This window comes from Taudactylus pleione, unplaced genomic scaffold (genome assembly GCF_031769625.1).
Source record: "Taudactylus pleione unplaced genomic scaffold, aTauple2 ptg001167l, whole genome shotgun sequence".
NCBI lineage: Eukaryota > Metazoa > Chordata > Amphibia > Anura > Myobatrachidae > Taudactylus > Taudactylus pleione.
In genome coordinates this window covers 577,501-604,366 of record NW_028285568.1, presented here as the reverse complement: position 1 = coordinate 604,366, position 26,866 = coordinate 577,501, and the positions used below count along the sequence as shown (strand labels likewise).

Sequence of the window (26,866 nt, the reverse complement as noted above, 5' to 3'; positions counted from 1 at the left end):
TATGAACCCCTTAATGTTGGACGCTGGAATAGAGGAGCCTTGACGCTGGCCCGGCGCTTAATCATATATTTGCAAATGTATGCAACTAATACCTCTGAATTTCTATTATCATGTTGGATTCAAGTATTTTTGCTAATATTGCTGCTGTGTGCTGGAGGGAATATCCCTTTTTTATGTGGTTCAGTGTAAACCCCGGCCTTTACAAGCACCTGTTGCAATATCATTAAGCTGATCGTGAGCGACCACCATACTTTTTATTTGCTGAAGATAAAATGAGGGTGGACATTTCAGGAAGGACAATGATCCCAAACACACAGCCAAGGACACACTCAATTGGTTTCAGAGAAAGAAAGTGGCTAGAATGGCCCAGCCAATCACCAGACTTGAATCCAATTGAAAATCTATGGAAAGAACTAAAGCTCAGAGTTCATAGTAGAGGCCACGGAACCTTCAAGATTTGAAGACTTTGTGTGGAAGAATAGGCCAAAATCACACCTGAGCAATGCATGCGACTAGTTTTCTCCATACAGGAGGCGTCTTGAAGCTGTCATTACCAACAAAGGCTTTTGTATGAAGTATTCAATACATTTCAGTAATCGTGTTCAATACTGTTTCCCTGTGTCATTTCATATTATTACACATAACTTAATTTATGGACATCTATGGTTTGAATTCCTTGCATGTATGGATTGCATGGGTTGTTTGCTGACATTTGGTGAAAATTTCATAACAATTGCCCCAGTACGAATATATTTACTGAGAAAATATATTGATGTTGATGTGTTTAATACTTATTTTTACAAGCTGTGTGTGTATATGTATATGTGTGTGTATATGTATGTGTATGTATGTATATATGTGTGTGTATGTATGTGTGTATATGTATATTGTGTGTATATGTATGTATGTATAGATATATATATATATATATATATTATAGTCCCCCCCCCCCCCCCCCCCCCCAGCTCTGCCGGCACTCCAGTAATACATGTAATAACAGCTTGCTCCTGTGCCTGAATCACATAATGCATCCTCCAGAAAAATGGCACTAGGAGACGACAAATGTGCAAAATCTTCTTTAATTTAGACTATCAACGTTTCGGGGCAGTCACTCCGTCGTCAGGACCAGAAACGAGTAATACAAAAGTGACAACAAACACTTACCAACATAAATAGATAATCCCCCACCCGCGCTGTGACGAATTCATCCAGTGGTCTACTTCCCGGAGCAGGACCATCTGTAGCAGGATATCCGGTGACTCACACGGCTATTGCCCAGGCAACGCACCTGCTTGCGTTCCACCCGGCCGCGTCCGTGATCACTATGGAAACCCTCTCCGGCTCCCGGAACCAGACACTGGAAGAAACATACAAAAACATTCTACAATTATCAAATAAACCTATATAAATGTAAAATCCGATAGTATAATTCCTCCGAATTATGTGTCACATCTTCTACTGATATTGTTTCTTTAAATAAGATATTTTTTTTATTTCAGCAGGTGTAAAACTTAGTTTCTCCTGTATTAGAGAGAAATATTTTTTTGACAACCCAATGGGTCTTTAGACGTTGCTCCTGTTAAATCCATGTTCACAAATGCATATATTCAAACAATGTCACCCGTATTCAAGGGTTTAAAGGGTTAAGGAGAAACAGCATTCATATGTAGGTCCCAAAAAAAGCAACAACAAACTAGCGGTGCCTTGCAGCAGGTGCTAACCAGCACAATATACAGTCTCCCCGGCTCTGCCGGCACTTCAATAATACATGTAATAATAACAATATCTTGCTCCTGAGCCCGAATCACATAATGCATCCTCCAGAAAAACGGCACTAGGAGACGACAAATGTGCAAAATCCACTTGTATGTAGACATACTGTAAATACATAAATGTTGTTTGTTATCGTGTGTCCTTGTGGCTTTTACTACATTGGCCAGACCATTCGCAAATTCAGTGAGCGGATGGCGGCACATAGATCGGCCATCAGGGTGACACTGGCTGGTAAGGATAGTGACCAGTCATTTTAAAGCCAAAGGTCATTCGTTGAATTCCCTTACATATTTTGCCATTGATCATGTACCCCTATCTTTAAGAGGGGGAAACAGAGCAAAATTGTTACTTATTAAGGAAGCGAGATGGATAGTTAGATTAGGCACTATATATTTGAGGTTATGGTCTTTAACATATTTTTGTATTTCTGTCTATATTAAACTGTCACCTTTTGTGTTAATATGTGGAATTCATGTTTATATTGATGCATTTTTTTTATATATATATATATATATATATATATATATATACACACACACACACGTTCAAAAGTTTGGGGTCACTGTGCTTTTCTTTCAAAAAATAAGAAAATTTCTGTGTTTTTTTCTTTTCAATGAAGATAACATTAAATTAATCAGAAATACACTCTATACATTGTTAATGTGGTAAATGACTATACTAGCTGCAAACGTCTGGTTTTTAAAGGAATATCTACATAGGTGTATAGAGGCCCATTTCCAGCAACCATCCCTCCAGTGTTCTAATGGTACATTGTGTTTGCTAAGCACGTTAGAAGACTAACGGATGATTAGAAAAACCTTGGGCAATTATGTTAGCACAGCTGAAAACGGATTTGCTCGTTAGAGAAGAGTTGAGTATCTGGAGCATCACATTTGTGGGTTCGATTATACTCTCCAAATGGCCAGAAAAAGAGAACTTTCATGTGAAACTCAACAGTCTATTCTTGTTCTTAGAAATGAAGGCTGTTCCATGCAAGAAGTTGCCAAGAAACTGAACATTTCCTACAACGGTGTGTACTACTCCCTTCAGAGAACAGCACAAACAGGCTCTAACCAGAGTAGAAAGAGAAGTGGGAGGCCGCGGTGCACAACTGTGCAAGAAGACAAGTACATTAGAGTCTCTAGTTTGAGATATACACGCCACACAAGTCCTCAACTGGCAGCTTCATTAAATGGTACCTGCAAAATGCCAGTGTCAACGTCTACAGTGAGGAGGCAAATCTGGGATGCTGGCCTTCTAGTCAGAGTGGCCAAGAAAAAGCCATATCGGAGACTGGCCAATAACAGGAAAAGATTAATATGGGCAAAAGAACACAGACATTGGACAGAGGAAGATTGGAAAAAAGTGTTATGAACAAAAAATGGCAGCTGCTCAAATCAATTTGGCAGTACTCTTCAGGTGCATGAAAGGGAGGGGTCATACGAAGTAGAAAAAAAGGGGGGGTTTAGTATATGGTGTTAGAAATTCAGAGATATTAGTTGCATGCACTTGCAAATCCAAGGGCTGGACGTTTTTTTGCGGTGCCCTGCACCCCGGACGTGAACGACTTAGTGTTAGGGACTGTTAGTAACAGAGAAGCCGTGACGTGGCCTAGCAGGTTCCCATGGATTTGCAAATGCATGCAACTAATATCTCTGAATTTCTGTCACCATATAGTCCTTCATGTATTGTTGCAGGTGCAATTCATTGTGCTGAGGAACAATAGGGGGGGTTAAACCCCCCCCCCCTTTTTAAAAAACAAAGTGTTATGGACAGACGAATCTAAGTTTGAGGTGTTTGGATCACACAGAAGAACATTTGTGAGACGCAGAACAAGTGAAAAGATGCTGGAAGAGTGCCTGACGCCATCTGTCAAGCATGGTGGAGGTAATGTGATGGTCTGGGGCTGCTTTGGTGCTGGTAAAGTGGGAGATTTGTACAAGGTAAAAGGGATTTTGAATAAGGAAGGCAATCACTCTATTTTGCAATGCCATGCCATACCCTGTGGACAGCACTTGATTGGAGCCAATTTCCTCCAAGAGGATAATGACCCAAAGCACACAAATTATGCAAGAACTATTTAGGGAAGAAGCAGGCAGCTGGTATTCTGTCTGTAATGGAGTGGCCAGCGCAGTCACCAGATCTCAACCCCATTGAGCTGTTGTGGGAGCAGCTTGACCGTATGGTATGCAAGAAGTGCCCATCAAGCCAATCCAACTTCTGGGAGGTGTTTCAGGAAGTGTGGGGTGACATTTCTTCAGATTACCTCAACAAATTAACAGCTAGAATGCCAAAGGTCTCCAATGCTGTAATTGCTGCAAAAGGAACATTCTTTGACGAAAGCAAAGTTTGAAGGACAAAATTATTATTTAAAAAATCATTACAGGTTGAGTCTCCGATATCCAAAATGCTTGGGACCAGGGGTATTTTGGATAACGGAATATTCCGTACTTTGGAATATTTGCATATCATAATGAAATATCTAGGTAATTGGACCCAAATATACACACAGATTGTATTTATGTGTATTATATACACCTTATACACACAGCCTGCAGGTAATTTTATACAATATTTTCAATCATTTTGTAGCTCAAACAGAGTTTGTGTACATACATAAAATTCAGTTATGTTTCATATACACCTTATACACACAGCCTGAAGGTAATTTTATACAATATTTGTAATAATTTGTGCCTTAGACAAAGTTTGTGTACATTGAACCATCAAAAATCAAAGGTTTCATTTTCTTAGTCAAGCCAAAAAAATTCCGTATTTCGGAATATTTGGATATGGGAGACTCAACCTGTATTTCTAACCTTGCAAATGTCTTGACTATATGTTCTATTCATTGTGCAACTCATTTGATAAATAAGTCCGTTTTCAAGTAAAATACGAAAGTGACCCCAAACTTTTGAATGTATGTATGTGTATCTATATTTATATCTATCTATATATATATATAATTACACACACACATATATACATATATATGTGTGTGTGTGTGTGTGTGTGTGTATATATATATATATATATATATATATATATATATATATATATAATAGTGAATGAACCCCTCCCTGTTTTGTTTGTTTTTTTGCAGGCCCATACTTATACCTGAAAGCTCTCTAACAAATGGAGAACTATTTTGAGGAAGAATCCTGTAACCTGGACAAAGTATTAGATGAATTTGAAAAAAATGAAGGTGTGTGGAGGTGTTTCAATAATCTCAATAACTGATGTCCATATTATGCAGATAGAAGTCACCAATATTTTTTATTACAATTCTCAGTTGTGAAACCTCTTAAATCTGCCTATAGCAACCAATCAGATGTGTACTTTTAATTTTTTAGACCACAGTTAGGTACATATAAGGTATATTTAGACACTGACGTTTTCTTTTTTCCTTCAGGGTCCATAGGGCTCCACAGGGAGACAATGGGGTGTAGGAGGAACCTGGAGGACCGGACACCAACAGCAAAGCTTTTTAATCCCAGGCTGCTCTGGTCCCCTCCCCCTATACCCCGTCCACAGCCTTCAGTTTTCTTGGTGTCCAGCAGGAGCTGGGTCACCGTTATAACAGAGGTCTGCATTAAGCAGCCCAAGCTTTTATTTTATGATTTAATTAACTTTTTCTTTTTACCATAATGGGCGAGCAGCACCAGACTGTCCTCCGCACGTCTGTGCTGCTGCCCCATCACCCCTCCGCGGTGCCTTGACACAAAGCCTGTGCTTAGGTACTCCAGGCGGGGCTCCGAGGGGGACTAGCTAGAAGGCTCCCCGGACCCCAAACTGCAGCACGGAATCTAGGGTACAGATAAGGCGTCTTGGTGCAGTCTTGCCTCCGGTCTCAGGAGACAGACCGGAGGTGCTGATGTGGACACCGGTTCAACGACGACTCCACTAGAACACCAGGGCAAGACTGGGGCTCTCCCTGCAGCCCCTCCCCCAGCTCAGGGCGCCATTCCACTGCGGTCTTGGTGTTCCCTGAGATTCCAAAGTGAGTTCAAACGTGGTGTTCCGGCTCTGATTATCTGATATTTATTTACAGGGAAATCAAATTATACAGAATATTTTATACACAATAGTGAGATATATATATATATATAATATTTGCTTCCTTAAGACATATAAAACAAAACAATTTAACAAACTTGGATATATACTAACATGAATTGTAGAATTGTATACTTGCAAGTATATAGTTAGCCTACTAAGCATCATTATTCATTTCTCCTTCCTTCTTGATGTTATATGTCTGTCCCTCTGGACTGCACTCTCTGCCTTCCAGCGATTTCCAAGTGCCTAATATTTATACCGCTAAATTATCCATTAACTGGCATATTCTATTAGGTTTCCATTGTAATAGACAATTATAGGGTTGCCAGATCCGAAGTGTTGTATATTGAGTTGAATTTTTCTGCCCAAGCATCCATGGTGTCTTAAATTGTGGAATTTCTATTCATTAATAATCCTCCTTTGGTTGTGTCTGATGTGTAAATATATTTGTTTGCCTGGGGTGTTGGCATCAAGAATTGTGATCTCTTGGTGGTATAGTAGCTAAATTGCCTCAGTTGTTAAAGCACCTGGCCTGGTCAATGGATTAACTGACTTTGATTGCCCAAGGTCTGCTACACTTTCATTCTGATCTTCACTGTGTGCATGACCTACACACCTGTACGTACTAGTGCCAATGTTATTATCTTATGGTCTAAGCAGGAAAAACATGTCTCTTACACAATGACCCATAGTCTTGTGCTGGCCATACAACTGTGTGTACTAGTGCCAATGTTATTATCTTATGGTCTAAGCAGGAAAAACCTGTCTCTTACACAATGACCCATAGTCTTGTGCTGGCCATACACCTGTGCGTACTAGTGCCAATGTTATTATCTTATGGTCTAAGCAGGAAAAACCTGTCTCTTACACAATGACCCATAGTCTTATGCTGGCCATACACCTGTGCGTACTAGTGCCAATGTTATTATCTTATGGTCTAAGCAGGAAAAACCTGTCTCTTACACAATGACCCATAGTCTTGTGCTGGCCATACACCTGTGTGTTCTAGTGCCAATGTTATTATCTGATGGTCTAAGCAGGAAAAACCTGTCTCTTACACAATGATCCATAGTCTTGTGCTGGCCATACACCTGTGCGTACTAGTGCCAATGTTATTATCTGATGGTCTAAGCAGGAAAAACCTGTCTCTTACACAATGATCCATAGTCTTGTGCTGGCCATACACCTGTGTGTACTAGTGCCAATGTTATTATCTGATGGTCTAAGCAGGAAAAACCTGTCTCTTACACAATGATCCATAGGGCAAAATTTACTAAGCGGTGGTTTGACGGCGGTTTCTATTCTAAACCCTGGCAGTTTGGTGACTGGTTCTGTTCTGTTCTAAACCCCGGGGGTTTGGTGGTTTTGTAGCGGTTTCTAAATGACAGCCCTGTTTTATTCTATTGTAAAATGTACCTAATTCCTTCCATAGGGGGACTAATTTCAAACAGCTTCACCAGATATGTAGGAACGTCCCATCAGTCACGTTACATCTCCAGCACAGAGGGGAATTCCCTGGGTACATTTTGTTGAGACGAGTAGGAACGTAATACCATCTGAAAAATAACTTGTATGCATTTTCTTTTATGCAAACACATTTTGAGTTTTTGACCAAGTTAGAATAAATATCAGTCCAGTTGTCAGTATCTAAGGATTCTCCCAAGCCCTCCGGTGATGGGGGTAAATTGTATAATGTGGAGATAAGTCCTTTAGGGGATGTCACATGAAGGGTTAAGCCCTCCAATGTGGTGAGACCTACAGGTAAGTTGAGGTATTAATGTTGAGTGAAAGTGTCGTATTTGCTGGTATTGGAAAAATAAAGTGTGAGTAATGGAGAGTATTGTCTGTATATTTGAAAATGTGGGAAAGGGTGAGGTCTGTGCAATATGATTTACCAACTTAACTCCATTGTTCTTCCAATGGAATGGACCAAGGCGGAGGAAGACTATCTCGGGCGAAAAAGGGGATTGTCAAACAATGGAATCAAAGGGCTGGGATTGGGGGGCAATATTATATAGGTGGTTAGCCTCATCCCAAACATCCAAAGAATGAGAAATTACAGGATGATGCAGGACAGCCCCAGGGCAGGCCATTCTAGAAAGCCATAGTAACGAAGAAATAAAATGCAGCCTAAGTTCATTAGTCATTATTGTAACCCACACCCTCTCAGATTTGGCTCCATTCCACAATACACATTGTGCTAGTCTCTTTGTACTAATTGTTAAACATGGTGTCTCTCCATCAGGACCCAGGCTGGGCTGCCTGTTCACAGATGCTGACAAAACTTGCGGACCACATGGCAGTCCCCGTTGTGGCTCCCCTTGTGGTATGGCCACAGCATGTACTCCCTGCAAAACCTTTGCCTACCCCATGGGTAGACGTACTTTCTACCTCAGTACAGAGTTTGGCTAATACCTCTACGGTTTACATCTTTGCAGAGGCCTGGAATGAAACTGAGCATACTCCACCATGTTGAAGGTGGAAACCATTGATCCCAGGACCTGCATCGCTGATAGAATGGATACCCTTCACTTAGATCGCGTACTCTCAATGATAGGGCTGCAATCTTGTGCTCTGGCAGTAACAGCCTTTGTGCCTGAGAATCCAAATATGCTCCCAGATGTAACATCTGATGTGTTGGAGAAAGAGAGGATTTCTTCCAATTGAGGATTCAGCCATGCTTTTGTAGGCAGGCTATGGTCAGTTGAAGATGGTGGTGTAAAACAACTGGAGTTTGTGCCAATATCAGAAGATCATCCAGATATGGTAGTATTCTGATTCCCTGATGCCTGAGATAGGCCGTCATGGCTGCCACTATTTTGGTAAATACCCGGGGGGGTGTTTATAGGCCAAGGGCCGTGCCTGAAATTGGTAATGTTGCAGGACAGCAAACCTTAGAAATTGTTGGTGGGATGGCGTAATAGGAACATCCAGATACGCATCCTAAATGTCCAGGGAAGCCATAAAATCCCCAGGCTCCATTGGCAAAATAATTGACCGGAGAGTTTCCAATACGGAACTTGGGTACACTGATAAACCTGTTGAGGGTTTTTAGATTCAGAATAGGGCAATGAGACTCAATCAGTTTCTGAACCAAGAATAGATTGGAATAATAACCTCTTCCTTGTTGTAACACAGGAACTGGTATTATTACCCCTGCCTGCAGCAGGGAGTGAATGGCCTCCTGAAGGGCCAAGCCCTTGACCGCACCTGATGGAGGATCTGTACAAAAAAACTTCTGTGGAGGATGCCTCCGGAAAGTGTGGTCTCTCAGGGGTATGTCCTCTTCTCGGACCCAGGCATCTGTTGTTTGATACGAGTAATCTGCAAATTGAAGAAGTCTGCCTCCCACCTGGGATCCCACAGGGGGAAGCTCGCCCCATCAGGCCCAGACCTCTTAGTATGTCGCCTGGATGTCCTGCGAAAACTAGACTGCTTGGAGGAAGACTGTTCCTTTGCTCGTCCCTGAGGACGATAGGACTGAAAAGAAAACTGCCTAGGTTTTATTGTAACCGTAGATGGCAGAACTGCAGACTTTGAAGCCGCCAGAGTAGCTATTATCTAACTCTGCTCCAAAAAGTAACTTTGCATAGAAAGGTAAGTATGCCAGAGCCTTCTTTGATCCTGTATCAGCTTTCCAGGATCTTAACCTAAGGACCCTGAGTGCCACTACTGAAGCTGCTGATGCTTTTGAAGCTAAAATTTCAGCATATACTGCAGCTCCTCACAAATAGGAGGCCACTTCTGTATGTGGGAGATATACATCATCTGTTATCTGGTAGAGAGTCTTCCAATGCCCTCGTTCATTCTTCAACAGCTTTTGGCTGCCTGGGCTCCAGCCATAGCTGGACGAGTAACGGCTCCAGATTATGAAAATATTGCCTTAAGACATGTTTTAGTATTTCTATCTGTAGAATCCTTAAGAGAAGATGCTGACGGAATAGGGAACGTAACATCTTTATAACAGACTGCACACAAACCATCCTTTATAAAGTCCTGAGCGGACAAGCATGACAAACAGCCTTTACACTAGCACAGGGGCCTCCTCCTCCTCCTCCTCCTGCTTCCCTTTACTTTTTTTGACATATCAATTATAAAGGTAACAATGCAATGTAATGTGACAATCTTAACAAATAAATGTGAAGTATGAAGGAAAACCACCACACCCGCAACAGAGGGATGAGGAGAAAAACAGTGATATAAACTGAGTCAGAAATAAAAGGCAGTACCGTATTAACAAAGCAGCTAGCAAACGGTCACATATAATGCACATGCAAATTAAGTTGCACTGAGCTCTAATTCAACTACTCAAAGCACAATGCTTGGTAGGATATAGAGCAATGTATACCTGGCCCATGGGAGAGGTATACAGGATGACTGACCCAAAATCTCCTGAGAGCTACAGCAGAGCACCGATAGTGGACTGTGAGCGTCTCCTCACATGAGGCGGATAGGAAGAGTGACCCAGACGCACGAAAACCTTTGAAGGGACTTTTTCTGCTGCCAGTGGAGTGCCTACCTCCCCTAAGCTGCATCAACCGGCCAGGTACGCTGGCCTCGTGGCAGCAGAAGCGTCTGCTGCAGATCCCCAGCGTCAGACGATAAGGGCCCCGGTGGTCTAGTGAAGACGCGAACGCTCTGGGCCCTGACTGCAGGGGCTTCTGGTGTGTCTCCTGTGCCAGAAGCAAGGACTGCCGTGTGCTATTCCCCATAAGCGAGGAATCGCCTTACCTGACATCTCTGTGCTTCCGGTATCAGTCCGAGAACCGAGCCGGGAATCGCCGAAATCACCAGCCCTGTTAGTGGTGTTGCGGCCCGGCGTAGGTAGAAGGACTTGCAGTACATGCGTCTTAATGTAGACGCTCAGTACTGCCAACCCAAAAACATAGACAATAAAACCTAAAATAAAAGCTAGGGCTGTCTGAGCAGTTCCTTTTTACAAAGGTGCGTCTGAATCCTGCAGCACCAAAGAAACAACTGAAGGGCTGGGGGCGGTGTAAATATGGAGGAGGACTCGAGGCATCCTGGGATCTGAAACTTTAACTGTTTGGTGTCTGGATCTCTCCAAGCACATTACCCCATGGTATCCTTGTGGATCCCTATGGACCCTGAAAAAAAAATTACCAATTTCAGGCTCTGCAATTTGGGCTCTCGATGGCCCCTCTGGACTTTACCAAGATAATGGCAGTTAGGGTGGCCTCTCTTCCTCGTCAAGGGATCAGACTGCTCCTATATTTGGACAGTCTCTTGCTGTTGGCCAGCTCCCCAGAGTCTCTTCATCGCCATCTGCAGGTAACCATTGTCTTTCTTCAACTTCATGGTTGGCTGATCAACTGGAAAAAGTCTTCCCTGACATCCTCTCAAAAGATGGTATATTTGGGAGTCCTCCTGGACTCTCGAGTTCAGAGAATCTTCCTAACGGCGGACAAGATTTCAGTACTGCGGCACAGACTTCATCGGAATCAGTGTGTTGACTCACTCTGCAATGCAGGCCTTGGGATCAATGGTGTCCACCCAGGACATGGTGGAGTTCGTCCAGTTTCACTCCAGGCCCCTACAAAACCTGATCCTCTCCAGGTGGAATGGGCTACCCCATCGGCTCAAATCCCAGATGAAGAGAGCCCCCCCCCAACCCCTGCCTGGGTTTCCGCCTGTCCCTAGCCTGGTGTCTACAGACTTTGCATTCGAACCAGGGTCATCCCTTTTGGCTCCTGGACTGGACTCTCCTCGCCATGGACACAAGCCTCCGAGGGTGCGGCGCAGTAACCGGTCAGCACTCCTTCCAGGGCTGCTCGTCGTCAGTCGAGGCAGTGTTGCTCATCAACATCCTGGAACTTCGAGCCATCTACATAGCTCTTACTCTGGCTCAGAATATTCTGAAAAACAGGCCAGTACAAGTACAGTCCGACAACGCCACGACTGTGGCGTACCTCAATCACAAAGGGGGTACTCGAAGTCAGTAAGCAATGACAGAAGTGTCCCGCAATCTCCCAGCCATCTCCGCAGTGTTCATCCTGGGGATTCTCAATTGGGAAGCGGATTTCCTCAGCAGTCAGAACATGCATGCAGGTGAATGGTCTCTATATCCAGAAGTCTTTCAGCACTGGTAGACAAATGGGGTCTTCTAGAAGTGGATCTCATGGTCTCCAGACACAACTACAAACTTCCAATTTCTGGAGCAAGAACAGAGGACCCCGATGCGACCTGCCTTGTCAGTGAAATGGAACTTCCATTTGGCCTATATCTTCCCTCCAATATCCCTGCTTCCTCGAGTGCTTCGGAAATTCAGAAAGGAGGGAGGCACAGTCCTGTTCATAGCTCCGGCTTGGCTCAGACGTCATTGGTACTCGAATCTTAGGCTCTCCATAGACGTTCCTCTACGAGTAGACCTGTTGTCTCGGGGTCTATGTCTACATCTGTACCTAGTCCGGCTTGGCTCTTGAGACATCCATCCTAATGGCTAAGGGTATCTCCGGCTCTGTGGTCCAGACCATGCTCAGAGCATGTAAATCGGCCTCAGCCAGGATTTACCACAGAATATGGCATACATATTTCCAATGGTTTGCTCCACGAAACTATGACCCTCAAGTCTTTAAAGTTTCTTAAATTCTTGCCTGCCTTCAGGCTGGACTAGATCTAGGCCTCCTCCTAGCACCTCTCAAAGTGCAGGTTTCTGCTTTGTCTATATGGTTTCAGTGCAGAAATGCTCATATACTGGATGTTCATACCTTCATGCAAGGTGTTCTACAGATACAACCTCCCTTTGTCCCTCCTGTGGCTCCATGGGATTTGTCAGTGGTGCTCAAAGCACTTCAGGAACATCCATAAGAACCCCTGAAATGAGAAATGGCTCACTGCGAAGACTTTCTTCTGGCTATAGCGTCTGCCCATAGGGTATTGTATTTAGGGGAGCTTTCTTGTCGCTCCCCTTTTTTGATATTTCATCAGGACAGGGCTGTTCTTCGAACACGCCCAGGCTTCCTTCCCAAGGTGGTTTCTCGCTTCCACCTCAATGAGGAAATTGTGGTTCCGGCCTTTAATTCCCTGACCTCTCGGCAGGTGAGGCCTCTGTGGATGTGGTCCGTGCTGTAAAGATCTATGTCACCGTACTACTTCCATCAGGAAATCAGACACCCTCTTTGTCCTGTATGGATCCCACAAGAAGGGATGGCCAGCTAACAGACTCCGGCCAGATGGTATCGCATGACTATCTCACAGGCTTACACGAAGACTGGCCTTTCGGTGCTGACTACTGTCTCTACTCATTCTACTCGCTCTGTGGGTCCCTAGTGGGCAGCCCCGGCGTGGTGCCTAAGCTGAACAGCTATGCAAGGCGACCAACTGGTCTTCTGTCCACACCTTTCTTAGGTTCTATGCCTTTGATACATGTGCCTCTCGGGATGCTTCCTTCGGGCATAGGGTTCTCCTATCCGCTCAGGAGCGTTCCCACCCTTGAACAACTGCTTTGGGACAACCCCAGTGTCTCCCTGTGGAGCCCTATGGACCTTGAAGAAGAAAAGGAAGTTATGGTAAAACTTAGCTTCGGAGAAAGTTAACGAAGTCCATAGGGTCCACAGGGTCCCTGGCTTCATTGGGTTTCTTTTCTTGGTCCCTTGTTTCCTTCTCTGCATGAGAGTGTGATTCCTCAGGCTACCAGTCTTCCTTCTCTCCTTTCCTGCTCCTGCCTTGGGCTTGTAAACAAAACTGAAGTGCCCACGGGCTGTGGGCGGGGTATAGGTGGAAGGACTGGAGCATCTTGGGATTGAAAAGCTTTGCTGTTGGTGTCCTGTCCTCCAGGTCCCACCTACACCCCCAATGTCTCCCTGTGGACCCTTTGGACTTTGAAGAAAGAGTTAACGAATGTAAGTTTTACCATAACACTCCTTATTTTGGCTCGGTTCTTCAACACAATGGATTTGAAATTAAACAATGGAGAATTGAGTTGCAGACTTTCAGCTTTATTTCTATGGGGTCGATCCTATTAGCATCGATGAACTTTACGGCAGCCTGGATTCGCGTAATTTTGTTTGCAGCCCCATAGGGCTGCAAACAAAATTTTACGAATTCGAGCTCAGAGCGGGCCACGAAGGATGCAAGGTGCCGGGCCACTGCCGGCGTTTTAATGCCGTTGCAACGGCAACTCCCACCCTTCGCGGCTAATTGGATTGACCCCAAGGGGTTGAAAAAAAACGTTTAGGAATTACAACCATTTTTTATACTCCGTGCCCTATTTTCACAGGCTCAAATGTATTTGGAGATATTACCATTATCATAAATAAAATATTAATTTTTAATACTTTGTTGAGAATACTTTGCAGGCAATGACTGCCTGAAGTCTGGAACCCAAGGATATCACCAAATGCTGGTTTTCTCTTTTGCTATGCTTTTCCAGAGTTTTACTGCAGCTGTCTTCAGTTGTTTGTGGGTCTTTCTGCCTGTTTTGTCTTCAGCAAGTGCAATGCTTGCTCCGTTGAGTTGAGATCAGGTAATTGACTTGGCCATAGCAGAATATTACACTTCTTTGCCTTAAACTCCTGAGTTGCTTTCACAGTATGTTTTGAGACATTGGGTCTGATTCAGAGATGGTTGGTAATGCAGCTGCGTTCGTAGCTGCTCTTGCAATAGGCGTTGCAGGAATATGCTACTGCTAATCTCAGCCTTCCTTTGTGCTGGATGGTGCAATGGAGTGTACGAGCATTGAGACGCCCACTTTCAGGCTGCGTGGTCTGCATTTGCAATGGAGATTGTAAACACTCCAACATTGACACAACCCCTTAACATGCCCATGAAATTATCTCTTTTTGCGATCACTTTAGGTCACTTCCCGGTCTCAACCCTGAAACGCTCAGGGGTCGCATATCCCTTTTCAAGTGTTAATGATCCTGTGTGCAGTTGTGAACGGTATGGCGCATTTGGGTTCTTGAGTTCGCAGTAAGAAATTTCAGGACTATTCGCACATGTGCAGTACCAAAACATTGCCCAACTACATAAACATCGGCACTGAGTCTCTCATTTGTACTGTGGAGCTCCGTCCAATCATGTCCCCCCTTTCCCTTCTCTGTTCCAAACTATACATATTAAAATCTTTTAGTCTTTCTGGGTAAGTTCTGTGATGTAGGCTATGCAGCATTTTAGCTGCCCTTGCAGTTGATAAGACATGATTTTGAAAAGCATACACCTGTCTATATAAGGTCCCACACTTGGGCATGTCAGAGCACAAACCAAGCATGAAGTCCAAGGAATTGTCTGTAGACCTCCGAGACAGGATTGTCTCGAGGCACAAATCTGGGGAAGGGCACAGAAAAATATCTGCTTTGAAGGTTCCAATGAGCACAGTGGCCTCCATCATCCGTAAATGGAAGAATTTTGGAACCACCAGGACTCTTCCTGGAGTTGGCCGGCCGTCTAAACTGAGCGATCGGGGGAGAAGGCCCCTAGTCAGGAAGGTGACCAAGAACTCGATGGTCACTCTGTCAGAGCTACAGCATTCCTCTGTGGAGAGAGGAGAACCTTCCAGAAGGACAACCATCTCTGCAGCAATAGAGTGGCCAGACGGAAGCCATTCCTTAGTAAAAAGCACATGGCAGCCCGTCTGGAGTTTGCCAAAATGCACCTGAAGGACTTTCCGACCATGAGAAACAAAATTCTCTGGTCTGATGAGACAAAGATTGCACTCTTTGGCTTGAATGCCAGGTGTTATGTTTGGAGGAAACTAGGCACCGCTCATCACCAGGCCAATACCATCCCTACAGTGAAGCATGGTGGTGGCAGCATCATGGTGTGGGAATGTTTCTCAGCGGCAGGAACTGGGAGACTAGCCAAGATAGAGGGAAATATGAATGCAGCAATGTACAGAGACATCCTGGATGAAAACCTGCTCCAGAGCACTCTTGACCTCAGACTGGGGCGACTGCTCATCTTTCAGCAGGACAACGACCCTAAGCACACAGCCAAGATATCAAAGGGGTGGCTTCAGGACAGCTCTGTGAATGTCCTTGAGTGGCCCAGCCAGAGCCCAGACTTGAATCTGATTGAACATCTCTGGAGAGATCTGAAAATGGCTGTGCACTGACTCTTCCCATCCAACCTGATGGAGCTTGAGAGGTGCTGCAAAGAGGAATGGGTGAAACTGCCCAAAGATAGGTGTGCCAAGCTCGTGGCATCATATTCAAAAAGACTGGAGGCTGTAATTGTTGCCAAAGGTGCATCAACAAAGTATTGAGCAAAGGCTGTGTATACTTATGTACATGTGATTTCGTTGTTTTTTTTTTTTTTTATTTGCAAAAATCTCAAAAAAAACTTTTTACACGTCATTATGGGGTATTTTTGTAGAATTTTGAGGACAAAAATTAATTTATTCCATTTTGGAATAAGGCTGTAACAACAAAATGTGGAAAAAGTGAAGTGCTGTGAATACTTTCCGGATGCACTGTAAATATATAAAAAAAGGAACATTTTGAAAAACAATCACAAATGCAAAGGGGCTCTTCATATATCCTTAATGTCCATAGATCTAACACTACATAAGCCGACAAATATTTTGAAATTAGATGCCTGAAGCAATATCCCCTCCACAACAACATTCTGCCTAATCTTAAATGAATGAGATGAATCAGAAGATAGCTGTCTACTGACAGGTTTTTGAAAATCCAACCATGCCGCAGCCTCTTAGGGTGTCGTCAAAATGTTGTTTCACCATCCGCTACTATGCGTAGTTTAGAAGGGAACAGCATGGCGTATTGAAGATTCAAGTCACAGAGTCGCCGTTTCATAGGAAGAAATTTAGCTCTGTCCCTTTGTACATCTGCAGCAAAATCTGGAAATACTGAAAGTGATTCCATTTCGTACCAGGGAACCTTTAACTGGAACCATTGTCAATATTCCATCTTGATCCGGATAATGAAGAAGCTTTGCAATAAATGTGCAAGGAGGTGCACCAGTAGGAAGTGGTCTGGTGGGTATGCAAAAGTAGTAGTAAAAAAAAGAGTTGTGACCATAAGTAGCGATCAGCCATTGCTCCTCTTTTTCGGGGGGAGACCTTGTTTTGCAGACCTGCCATTTCAGCAGTCAGAGAAGCAACTTCTGCTTTTAATGGAGTGTGCAAGTCCTCAAGTGTAGCAATCCGATTTTGAACTTCTACAATCGTAACAGGGACAAATCGGATTGTACCTTCTCAATTTTGTTCACCGGTTTTGTCTCGCAGGACGTAACAGCCTCCAAAATTTGCTGTACTGTAACCTCAGGTGCAGGCATTTGGGAGGTTTGGGAACGAGATGCAGCTGACATAGAAGCCCCAAGAGTCTTTCCCAGAGGGTCCCTAGGAAGATAATGTTGAAGACCTGGCACGTGTTGCAAGCATGGCTGCTGCTGAATTTTGTTTGTGCATATTGCAATATAATAAAAGTTTATGACCTTGAGGAAAAAACTTTTTAGATATGGGGTCATTCCATGCCAAATCATCACAGCTTCCAACTCGACCTTCTCAGATTTCATGAAATTAGGTAGGATGATAAACAGCATAAAGTAGCTTTCATATCTAATATTTTAGCCCTCAGTGATACTGTGTTCATGAGCAGGGTTACAGACATGACAAAATGTCAAATTTATGCCTGCAAGGTCATAACTTAGCTTCAAAACAAGCCCAACATGAAAGTTCTACCACAATTAGAAGCAAAGGGACCATAGTTTTCATAAAAAAAAATTTATATTTAAATATTGACTTTTACATTTCAAGGTCAGATGATGTGACCTTTGAATATCTAAAAACGTATGTTTCATTTTTTTGTACATAAAGTATGTTATACTTTAAATACAATCTCTCAATTATACAAGTTTCATTTTGGGAACAGGAATAAAAAAACAATATGAAGTGCTGCAGTTGAACCCGTCTTACACTAACCATGCAACTGGCAAGTTCAGACTTGTCTTGTAGTGTCTCTCTCTGTGTTCGTCAGTGGCTTTCAATCGATGGTGCCATTGGTGATAACCATTGATGGTACAATAACAATCTATGGTGAACCATTGATGGTTGCATCGCTCAGTCTGGCTGCAGCTTCTGCATTGAGAACTAGTGATTCAAGACGTGTGCATCCGGGAGGGGGCAGCCAAGTTGGCATAGCAGAGTAGGCATGGGGTGGCATAGGGGTTGTGGCTAGGGATATTACCCGGCATGATGATTTTCAGAAGGCCCCCATCCGTTTTTGGGAGAGTAGGCAAGTTTGATACAAGGGACTAAGGCAGAGGTTCCCAAACTAAGTCCTCAGGGCACCCTAACAGTCCAGGTTTTAACGATATCCATGCTTGACCACAGGTAATTAGTACCTCAGTCAGTTTGATTTTAACCACCTGTGCCCAACCATGGATAACCCTAAAACCTGAATTGTTGGGGAGCCTTGAGGACCATGTTTGGGAACCTCTGGTTTATCTAATACAGTTTATCAGTGAATAGTTGTAGTTTGATCAAAAGTGTGACAAATGCATAAGAACTTCATTAGTGCTGCAACCCACTTCATATAAAAGGACATATCCAAATATTCCGAAATACAGAAAATTTTTTACGTGACCAAGATAGTGAGACTTTTTTGCTTATTGATGGTTCAATGTACACAAACTGTTTAAGGCAAAAATTATCAAAATATTGTATAAAATGACCTGCAGGCTGTGTGTATATAAGGTGTATATAATGCATACCTGCCTATTTTCTGGCTGCTCCTTCCAGGAGGATGCAGCCAGATCGGCGGGGGGGCGTGTCCGTGACAAGGGGGAGTGGCCGGGTTGGTGACACACACTTAGGGGCGGAGCCACGCGATGGCGTCAGTTCGTCCCCGCTGCACAATGCCGGTAATATCGGCATTGTGAAGCAGGGGGCGGGGCCAAAATGACGCAATTCGCAGGGGTTATTGTGGGGGGGATAGGAGGGGAGGGCGGCAGCCGGGAGGATTGCCTGCCTTCCCGGGAGGTCGGCAGCGGCACCCGACCAAATCGGAAGGGTAGGCAAGTATGATATAATGAGCTGCAGGCTGTGTGTGTGTATAAGGTGTATAGAATGAGCTGCAGGCTGTGTGTGTGTATAAGGTGTATAGAATGAGCTGCAGGCTGTGTGTGTATAAGGTGTATAGAATGAGCTGCAGGCTGTGTGTGTGTATAAGGTGTATAGAATGAGCTGCAGGCTGTGTGTGTGTGTATAAGGTGTATAGAATGAGCTGCAGTCTGTGTGTGTGTGTGTGTGTGTGTGTATAAGGTGTATAGAATGAGCTTCAGGCTGTATGTGTGTATAAGGTGTATAGAATGAGCTGCAGGCTGTGTGTGTGTGTATAAGGTGTATAAAATGAGCTGGAGGCTGTGTGTGTGTGTGTGTATAAGGTGTGTAGAATGAGCTGCAGACTGTGTGTGTGTATAAGGTGTATAGAATGAGCTGCAGACTGTGTGTATAAGGTGTATAGAATGAGCTGCAGGCTGTGTGTGTAAGGGGTATAGAATGAGCTGCAGGCTGTGTGTGTGTGTGTGTATAAGGTGTATAGAATGAGCTGCAGGCTGTGTGTGTGTATAAGGTGTATAGATGAGCTGCAGGCTGTGTGTGTATAAGGTGTATAGAATGAGCTGCAGGCTGTGTGTAAGGGGTATAGAATGAGCTGCAGGCTGTGTGTGTGTGTGTGTATAAGGTGTATAGAATGAGCTGCAGGCTGTGTGTGTGTATAAGGTGTATAGAATGAGCTGCAGGCCGTGTGTGTGTATAAGGTGTATAGAATGAGCTGCAGGCTGTGTGTGTAAGGGGTATAGAATGAGCTGCAGGCTGTGTGTGTGTGTATAAGGTGTATAGAATGAGCTGCAGGCTGTGTGTGTATAAGGTGTATAGGTTGAGATGCAGGCTGTGTGTGTGTATAAGGTGTATAGAATGAGCTGCAGCCTGTGTGTGTATAAGGTGTATAGAATGAGCTGCAGGCTGTGTGTGTAAGGGGTATAGAATGAGCTGCAGGCTGTGTGTGTGTGTATAAGGTGTATAGAATGAGCTGCAGGCTGTGTGTGTGTGTATAAGGTGTATAGAATGAGCTGCAGGCTGTTTGTGTATAAGGTGTATAGAATGAGCTGCAGGATGTGTGTGTGTATAAGGTGTATAGAATGAGCTGCAGGCTGTGTGTGTGTATAAGGTGTATAGAATGAGCTGCTGTGTGTGTGTGTATATAAGGTGTATAGAATGAGCTGCTGTGTGTGTGTGTATATAAGGTGTATAGAATGAGCTGCTGTGTGTGTATAAGGTGTATAGAATGAGCTGCTGTGTGTGTGTATATAATGTGTATAGAATGAGCTGCTGTGTGTGTATAAGGTGTATAGAATGAGCTGCAGGCTGTTTGTGTATAAGGTGTATAGAATGAGCTGCAGGATGTGTGTGTGTATAAGGTGTATAGAATGAGCTGCAGGCTGTGTGTGTATATAAGGTGTATAGAATGAGCTGCTGTGTGTGTGTGTATATAAGGTGTATAGAATGAGCTGCTGTGTGTGTATAAGGTGTATAGAATGAGCTGCTGTGTGTGTGTATATAATGTGTATAGAATGAGCTGCTGTGTGTGTATAAGGTGTATAGAATGAGCTGCTGTGTGTGTATAGAATGACCTGCAGGCTGTGTGTGTGTGTGTATAAGGTGTATAGAATGAGCTGCAGGCTGTGTGTGTGTGTGTATAAGGTGTATAGAATGAGCTGCAGGCTGTGTGTGTGTGTATAAGGTGTATAGAATGAGCTGCAGGCTGTTTGTGTATAAGGTGTATAGAATGAGCTGCAGGATGTGTGTGTGTATAAGGTGTATAGAATGAGCTGCAGGCTGTGTGTGTGTATATAAGGTGTATAGAATGAGATGCAGGCTGTGTGTGTGTGTATGTAAGGTGTATAGAATGAGATGCAGGCTGTGTGTGTGTATATAAGGTGTATAGAATGAGCTGCAGGCTGTGTGTGTGTGTATAAGGTGTATAGAATGAGCTGCAGGCTGTTTGTGTATAAGGTGTATAGAATGAGCTGCAGGATGTGTGTGTGTATAAGGTGTATAGAATGAGCTGCAGGCTGTGTGTGTGTATATAAGGTGTATAGAATGAGCTGCTGTGTGTGTGTGTATATAAGGTGTATAGAATGAGCTGCTGTGTGTGTGTGTATATAAGGTGTATAGAATGAGCTGCTGTGTGTGTATAAGGTGTATAGAATGAGCTGCAGGCTGTCTGTGTGTATAAGGTGTATAGAATGAGCTGCTGTGTGTGTGTATATAATGTGTATAGAATGAGCTGCTGTGTGTGTATAAGGTGTATAGAATGAGCTGCTGTGTGTGTATAGAATGACCTGCAGGCTGTGTGTGTGTGTGTATAAGGTGTATAGAATGAGCTGCAGGCTGTGTGTGTGTGTGTGTGTATAAGGTGTATAGGATGAGATGCAGGCTGTGTGTGTGTATATAAGGTGTATAGAATGAGATGCAGGCTGTGTGTGTGTATATAAGGTGTATAGAATGAGCTGCAGGCTGTGTGTGTATATAAGGTGTATAGAATGAGCTGTAGGCTGTGTGTGTATAAGGTGTATAGAATGACCTGCAGGCTGTGTGTGTATAAGGTGTATAGAATGAGCTGCAGGCTGTGTGTGTATATAAGGTGTATAGAATGAGCTGGTGTGTGTGTGTGTGTATATATATAAGGTGTATAGAATGAGCTGCTGTGTGTGTGTGTGTGTGTGTGTGTATAAGGTGTATAGAATGAGCTGCAGGCTGTGTGTGTATAAGGTGTATAGAATGAGCTGCTGTGTGTGGGTGTATATAAGGTCTATAGAATGTGCTGCTGTGTGTGTGTGTGTGTGTATAAGGTGTATAGAATGTGCTGCTGTGTGTGTGTGTGTGTATAAGGTGTATAGAATGACCTGCAGGCTGTGTGTGTGTATAAGGTGTATAGGATGAGCTGCTGTGTGTGTGTGTGTGTGTATAAGGTGTATAGGATGACCTGCAGGCTGTGTGTGTGTATAAGGTGTATAGGATGAGCTGCTGTGTGTGTGTGTGTGTGTATAAGGTGTATAGGATGAGCTGCAGGCTGTGTGTATAAGGTGTATAGAATAAGCTGCAGGCTGTGTATATAGGGTGTATAGAATGAGCTGCAGGCTGTGTGTGTATAAGGTGTATAGAATGACCTGCAGGCTGTGTGTGTGTGTGTGTGTGTGTGTATAAGGTGTATAGAATGAGCTGCAGGCTGTGTGTGTGTGTATAAGGTGTATAGGATGAGATGCAGGCTGTGTGTGTGTGTATATAAGGTGTATAGAATGAGATGCAGGCTGTGTGTGTGTATATAAGGTGTATAGAATGAGATGCAGGCTGTGTGTGTGTATATAAGGTGTATAGAATGAGCTGCAGGCTGTGTGTGTGTATAAGGTGTATAGAATGAGCTGCAGGAAGTGTGTGTATAAGGTGTATAGAATGAGCTGCTGTGTGTGTGTGTATATAAGGTCTATAGAATGTGCTGCTGTGTGTGTGTGTGTATAAGGTGTATAGAATGTGCTTGTGTGTGTGTGTATATATATATATATATATATAAGGTGTATAGAATGAGCTGCTGTGTGTGTGTGTGTGTGTGTGTATAAGGTGTATAGAATGAGCTGCAGGCTGTGTGTGTATAAGGTGTATAGAATGAGCTGCTGTGTGTGTGTGTGTGTGTGTGTATATATAAGGTCTATAGAATGTGCTGCTGTGTGTGTGTGTGTGTGTGTGTGTATAAGGTGTATAGAATGTGCTGCTGTGTGTGTGTGTGTATAAGGTGTATAGAATGAGCTGCAGGCTGTGTGTGTGTGTGTATAAGGTGTATAGAATGACCTGCAGGCTGTGTGTGTGTGTATAAGGTGTATAGGATGAGCTGCTGTGTGTGTGTGTGTGTGTGTATAAGGTGTATAGGATGAGCTGCAGGCTGTGTGTATAAGGTGTATAGAATGAGCTGCAGGCTGTGTATATAGGGTGTATAGAATGAGCTGCAGGCTGTGTGTGTGTGTGTATAAGATGTATAGAATGAGCTGCAGGCTGTGTGTGTGTGAGTGTGTATAAGGTGTATAGAATGAGCTGCAGGCTGTGTGTGTGTGTGTGTATAAGGTGTATAGAATGAGCTGCTGTGTGTGTATATAAGGTGTATAGAATGAGCTGCAGGCTGTGTGTGTGTATAAGGTGTATAGAATGAGCTGCAGGCTGTGTGTGTGTATATAAGGTGTATAGAATGAGCTGCAGGCTGTGTGTGTGTATAAGGTTTATAGAATGAGCTGCAGCCTGTGCGTGTGTATAAGGTGTATAGAATGAGATGCTGGGTGTGTGTGTGTGTATAAGGTGTATAGAATGAGCTACAGGCTGTGTGTGTGTATAAGGTGTATAGAATGAGCTGCAGGCTGTGTGTGTATGTATAAGGGGTATAGAATGAGCTGCAGGCTGTGTGTGTGTGTATAAGGTGAATAGAATGAGCTGCAGGCTGTGTGTGTGTGTGTGTGTGTATAAGGTGTATAGGATGAGATGCAGGCTGTGTGTGTGTATATAAGGTGTATAGAATGAGATGCAGGCTGTGTGTGTGTGTATGTAAGGTGTATAGAATGAGCTGCAGGCTGTGTGTGTGTATATAAGGTGTATAGAATGAGCTGCAGGCTGTGTGTGTGTATATAAGGTGTATAGAATGAGCTGCAGGCTGTGTGTGTGTATAAGGTGTATAGAATGAGCTGCAGGCTGTGTGTGTGTGTATAAGGTGTATAAAATGAGCTGCAGGCTGTGTGTGTATAAGGTGTATAGAATGAGCTGCTGTGGTGTATATAAGGTGTATAGAATGAGCTGCTGTGTGTGTATAAGGTGTATAGAATGACCTGCTGTGTGTGTATAAGGTGTATAGAATGACCTGCAGGCTGTGTGTGTGTGTGTATAAGGTGTATAGAATGAGCTGCAGGCTGTGTGTGTGTGTGTGTGTGTGTGTGTGTGTGTGTGTATAAGGTGTATAGAATGAGCTGCAGGCTGTGTGTGTGTATAAGATGCATAGAATGACCTGCAGGCTGTGTGTGTGTATAAGGTGTATAGAATGAGCTGCAGGCTCTGTGTGTGTATAAGGTGTATAGAATGAGCTGCTGTCTGTGTGTGTGTGTGTGTGTGTGTGTGTGTGTGTATAAGGTGTATAGAATGAGCTGCAGGCTGTGTGTGTGTATAAGATGCATAGAATGACCTACAGGCTGTGTGTGTATAAGGTGTATAGAATGAGCTGCAGGCTGTGTGTGTATATAAGGTGTATAGAATGAGCTGCTGTGTGTATAAGGTGTATAGAATGAGCTGCTGTGTGTGTATAAGGTGTATAGAATGAGCTGCAGGCTGTGTGTGTGTGTATATAAGGTGTATAGAATGAGCTGCAGGCTGTGTGTGTGTATATAAGGTGTATAGAATGAGCTGCAGGCTGTGTGTGTGTATAAGGTGTATACAATGAGCTGCAGGCTGTGTGTGTGTATAAGGTGTATATAATGAGCTGCTGTGTGTGTGTGTGTGTATATAAGGTGTATAGAATGAGCTGCAGGCTGTGTGTGTGTATAAGATGCATAGAATGACCTGCAGGCTGTGTGTGTATAAGGTGTATAGAATGAGCTGCAGGCTGTGTGTGTGTATAAGGTGTATAGAATGAGCTGTGTGTGTGTGTGTGTGTGTGTGTGTATAAGGTGTATAGAATGAGCTGCTGTGTGTGTGTGTGTGTGTGTGTATAAGGTGTATAGAATGAGCTGCAGGCTGTGTGTGTATAAGGTGTATAGAATGAGCTGCTGTGTGTGTGTGTGTGTATATAAGGTGTATAGAATGAGCTGCTGTGTGTGTATATGGTGTATAGAATGAGCTGCTATGTGTGTATAAGGTGTATAGAATGTGCTGCTGTGTGTGTGTGTGTATAAGGTGTATAGAATGTGCTGCTGTGTGTATAAGGTGTATAGAATGAGCTGTAGGCTGTGTGTGTGTGTGTGTGTGTGTGTGTGTGTGTATATAAGGTGTATAGAATGACCTGCAGGCTGTGTGTGTATAAGGTGTATAGGATGAGCTGCTGTGTGTGTGTGTGTGTGTGTGTGTGTGTGTGTGTATAAGGTGTATAGGATGAGCTGCAGTCTGTGTGTATAAGGTGTATAGAATTACCTGCAGGCTGTGTGTGTGTATAAGGTGTATAGGATGAGATGCAGGCTGTGTGTGTGTATATAAGGTGTATAGAATGAGCTGCAGGCTGTGTGTGTGTGTAAGGTGTATAGAATGAGCTGCAGGCTGTGTGTGTATAAGGTGTATAGAATGAGCTGCAGGTTGTGTGTGTGTATGAGATGCATAGAATGACCTGCAGGCTGTGTGTGTATAAGGTGTATAGAATGAGCTGCAGGCTGTGTGTGTGTATAGAATGAGCTGCTGTGTGTGTGTGTGTGTGTGTGTATAAGGTGTATAGAATGAGCTGCAGGCTGTGTGTGTGTATATAAGGTGTATAGAATGAGCTGCTGTGTGTGTATAAGGTGTATAGAATGAGCTGCTGTGTGTATAAGGTGTATAGAATGAGCTGCTGTGTGTGTATAAGGTGTATAGAATGAGCTGCAGGCTGTGTGTGTGTGTGTGTGTGTGTGTATAAGGTGTATAGAATGACCTGCAGGCTGTGTGTGTGTATAAGGTGTATAGGATGAGCTGCTGTGTGTGTGTGTGTGTGTGTGTATAAAGTGTATAGAATGATCTGCAGGCTGTGTGTGTGTATAAGGTGTATAGGATGAGCTGCTGTGTGTGTGTGTATAAGGTGTATAGAATGAGCTGCAGGCTGTGTGTGTGTATAAGATGCATAGAATGACCTGCAGTCTGTGTGTGTATAAGGTGTATAGAATGAGCTGCTGTGTGTGTGTGTGTGTGTGTATAAGGTGTATAGAATGAGCTGCAGGCTCTGTATATAAGGTGTATAGAATGAGCTGCAGGCTGTGTGTGTGTGTATAAGATGTATAGAATGAGCTGCAGGCTGTGTGTGTGTGTGTATAAGGTGTATAGAATGAGCTTCTGTGTGTGTGTGTATAAGGTGTATAGAATGAGCTGCAGGCTGTGTATATAAGGTGTATAGAATGAGCTGCTGTGTGTGTGTGTGTGTGTATAAGGTGTATAGAATGAGCTGCTGTGTGTGTGTGTGTATAAGGTTTATAGAATGAGCTGCAGCCTGTGTGTGTGTATAAGGTGTATAGAATGAGCTGCAGGCTGTGTGTGTATAAGATGTATAGAATGAGCTGCAGGCCGTGTGTGTGTGTATAATGTGTATAGAATGAGCCGCAGGCTCTGTGTGTGTATAAGGTGTATAGATGAGCTGCAGGCTGTGTGTGTATAAGGTGTATAGATGAGCTGCAGGCTGTGTGTGTATAAGGTGTATAGAATGAGCTGCAGGCTGTGTGTGTGTGTATAAGGTGTATAGAATGAGCTGCGGCCTGTGTGTGTGTATAAGGTGTATAGAATGAGATGCTGGGTGTGTGTGTGTATAAGGTGTATAGAATGAGCTGCAGGCTGTGTGTGTATAAGGTGTATAGAATGAGCTGCAGGCCGTGTGTGTGTGTATAAGGTGTATAGAATGAGCTGCAGGCCGTGTGTGTGTGTATAAGGTGTATAGATGAGCTGCAGGCTGTGTGTGTATAAGGTGTATAGAATGAGCTGCAGGCTGTGTGTTTCTGTATAAGGTGTATAGAATGAGCTGCAGGCTGTGTGTGTATAAGGTGTATAGAATGAGCCGCTGTGTGTGTATAAGGTGTACAGAATGACCTGCAGGCTGTGTGTGTATAAGGTGTATAGAATGAACTGCAGGCTGTGTGTGTGTGTATAAGGTGTATAGAATGAGCTGCAGGCTGTGTGTGTGTGTGTGTGTATAAGGTGTATAGAATGAGCTGCAGGCTGTGTGTGTGTGTATAAGGTGTATAGAATGAGCTGCTGTGTGTGTGTATAAGGTGTATAGAATGAGCTGCAGCCTGTGTGTGTGTATAAGGTGTATAGAATGAGCTGCAGGCTGTGTGTGTGTATAAGGTTTATAGAATGAGC

The 26,866-nt window shown here is 43.7% G+C and overlaps 1 protein-coding gene across 2 annotated transcripts in view; it reads left to right on the top strand.

The window, feature by feature from the left end:
* Nucleotides 1-1,985: 1,985 nt before the first annotated feature.
* The window catches only part of ZFYVE9 (zinc finger FYVE-type containing 9), a 235,230-nt gene continuing 210,349 nt past the window's right edge, over nt 1,986-26,866 (top strand). For both annotated transcript variants that reach the window (XR_015874942.1, XM_088462252.1), the window contains exons 1-2: nt 1,986-2,004; nt 4,877-4,978. Coding sequence is in view for 1 of the 2 variants with exons in the window: in XM_088462252.1 (XP_088318378.1) it covers nt 4,909-4,978 (70 nt within the window). In the remaining variant the exon portion in view is untranslated. The remainder of the gene's footprint in view (nt 2,005-4,876; nt 4,979-26,866) is intronic.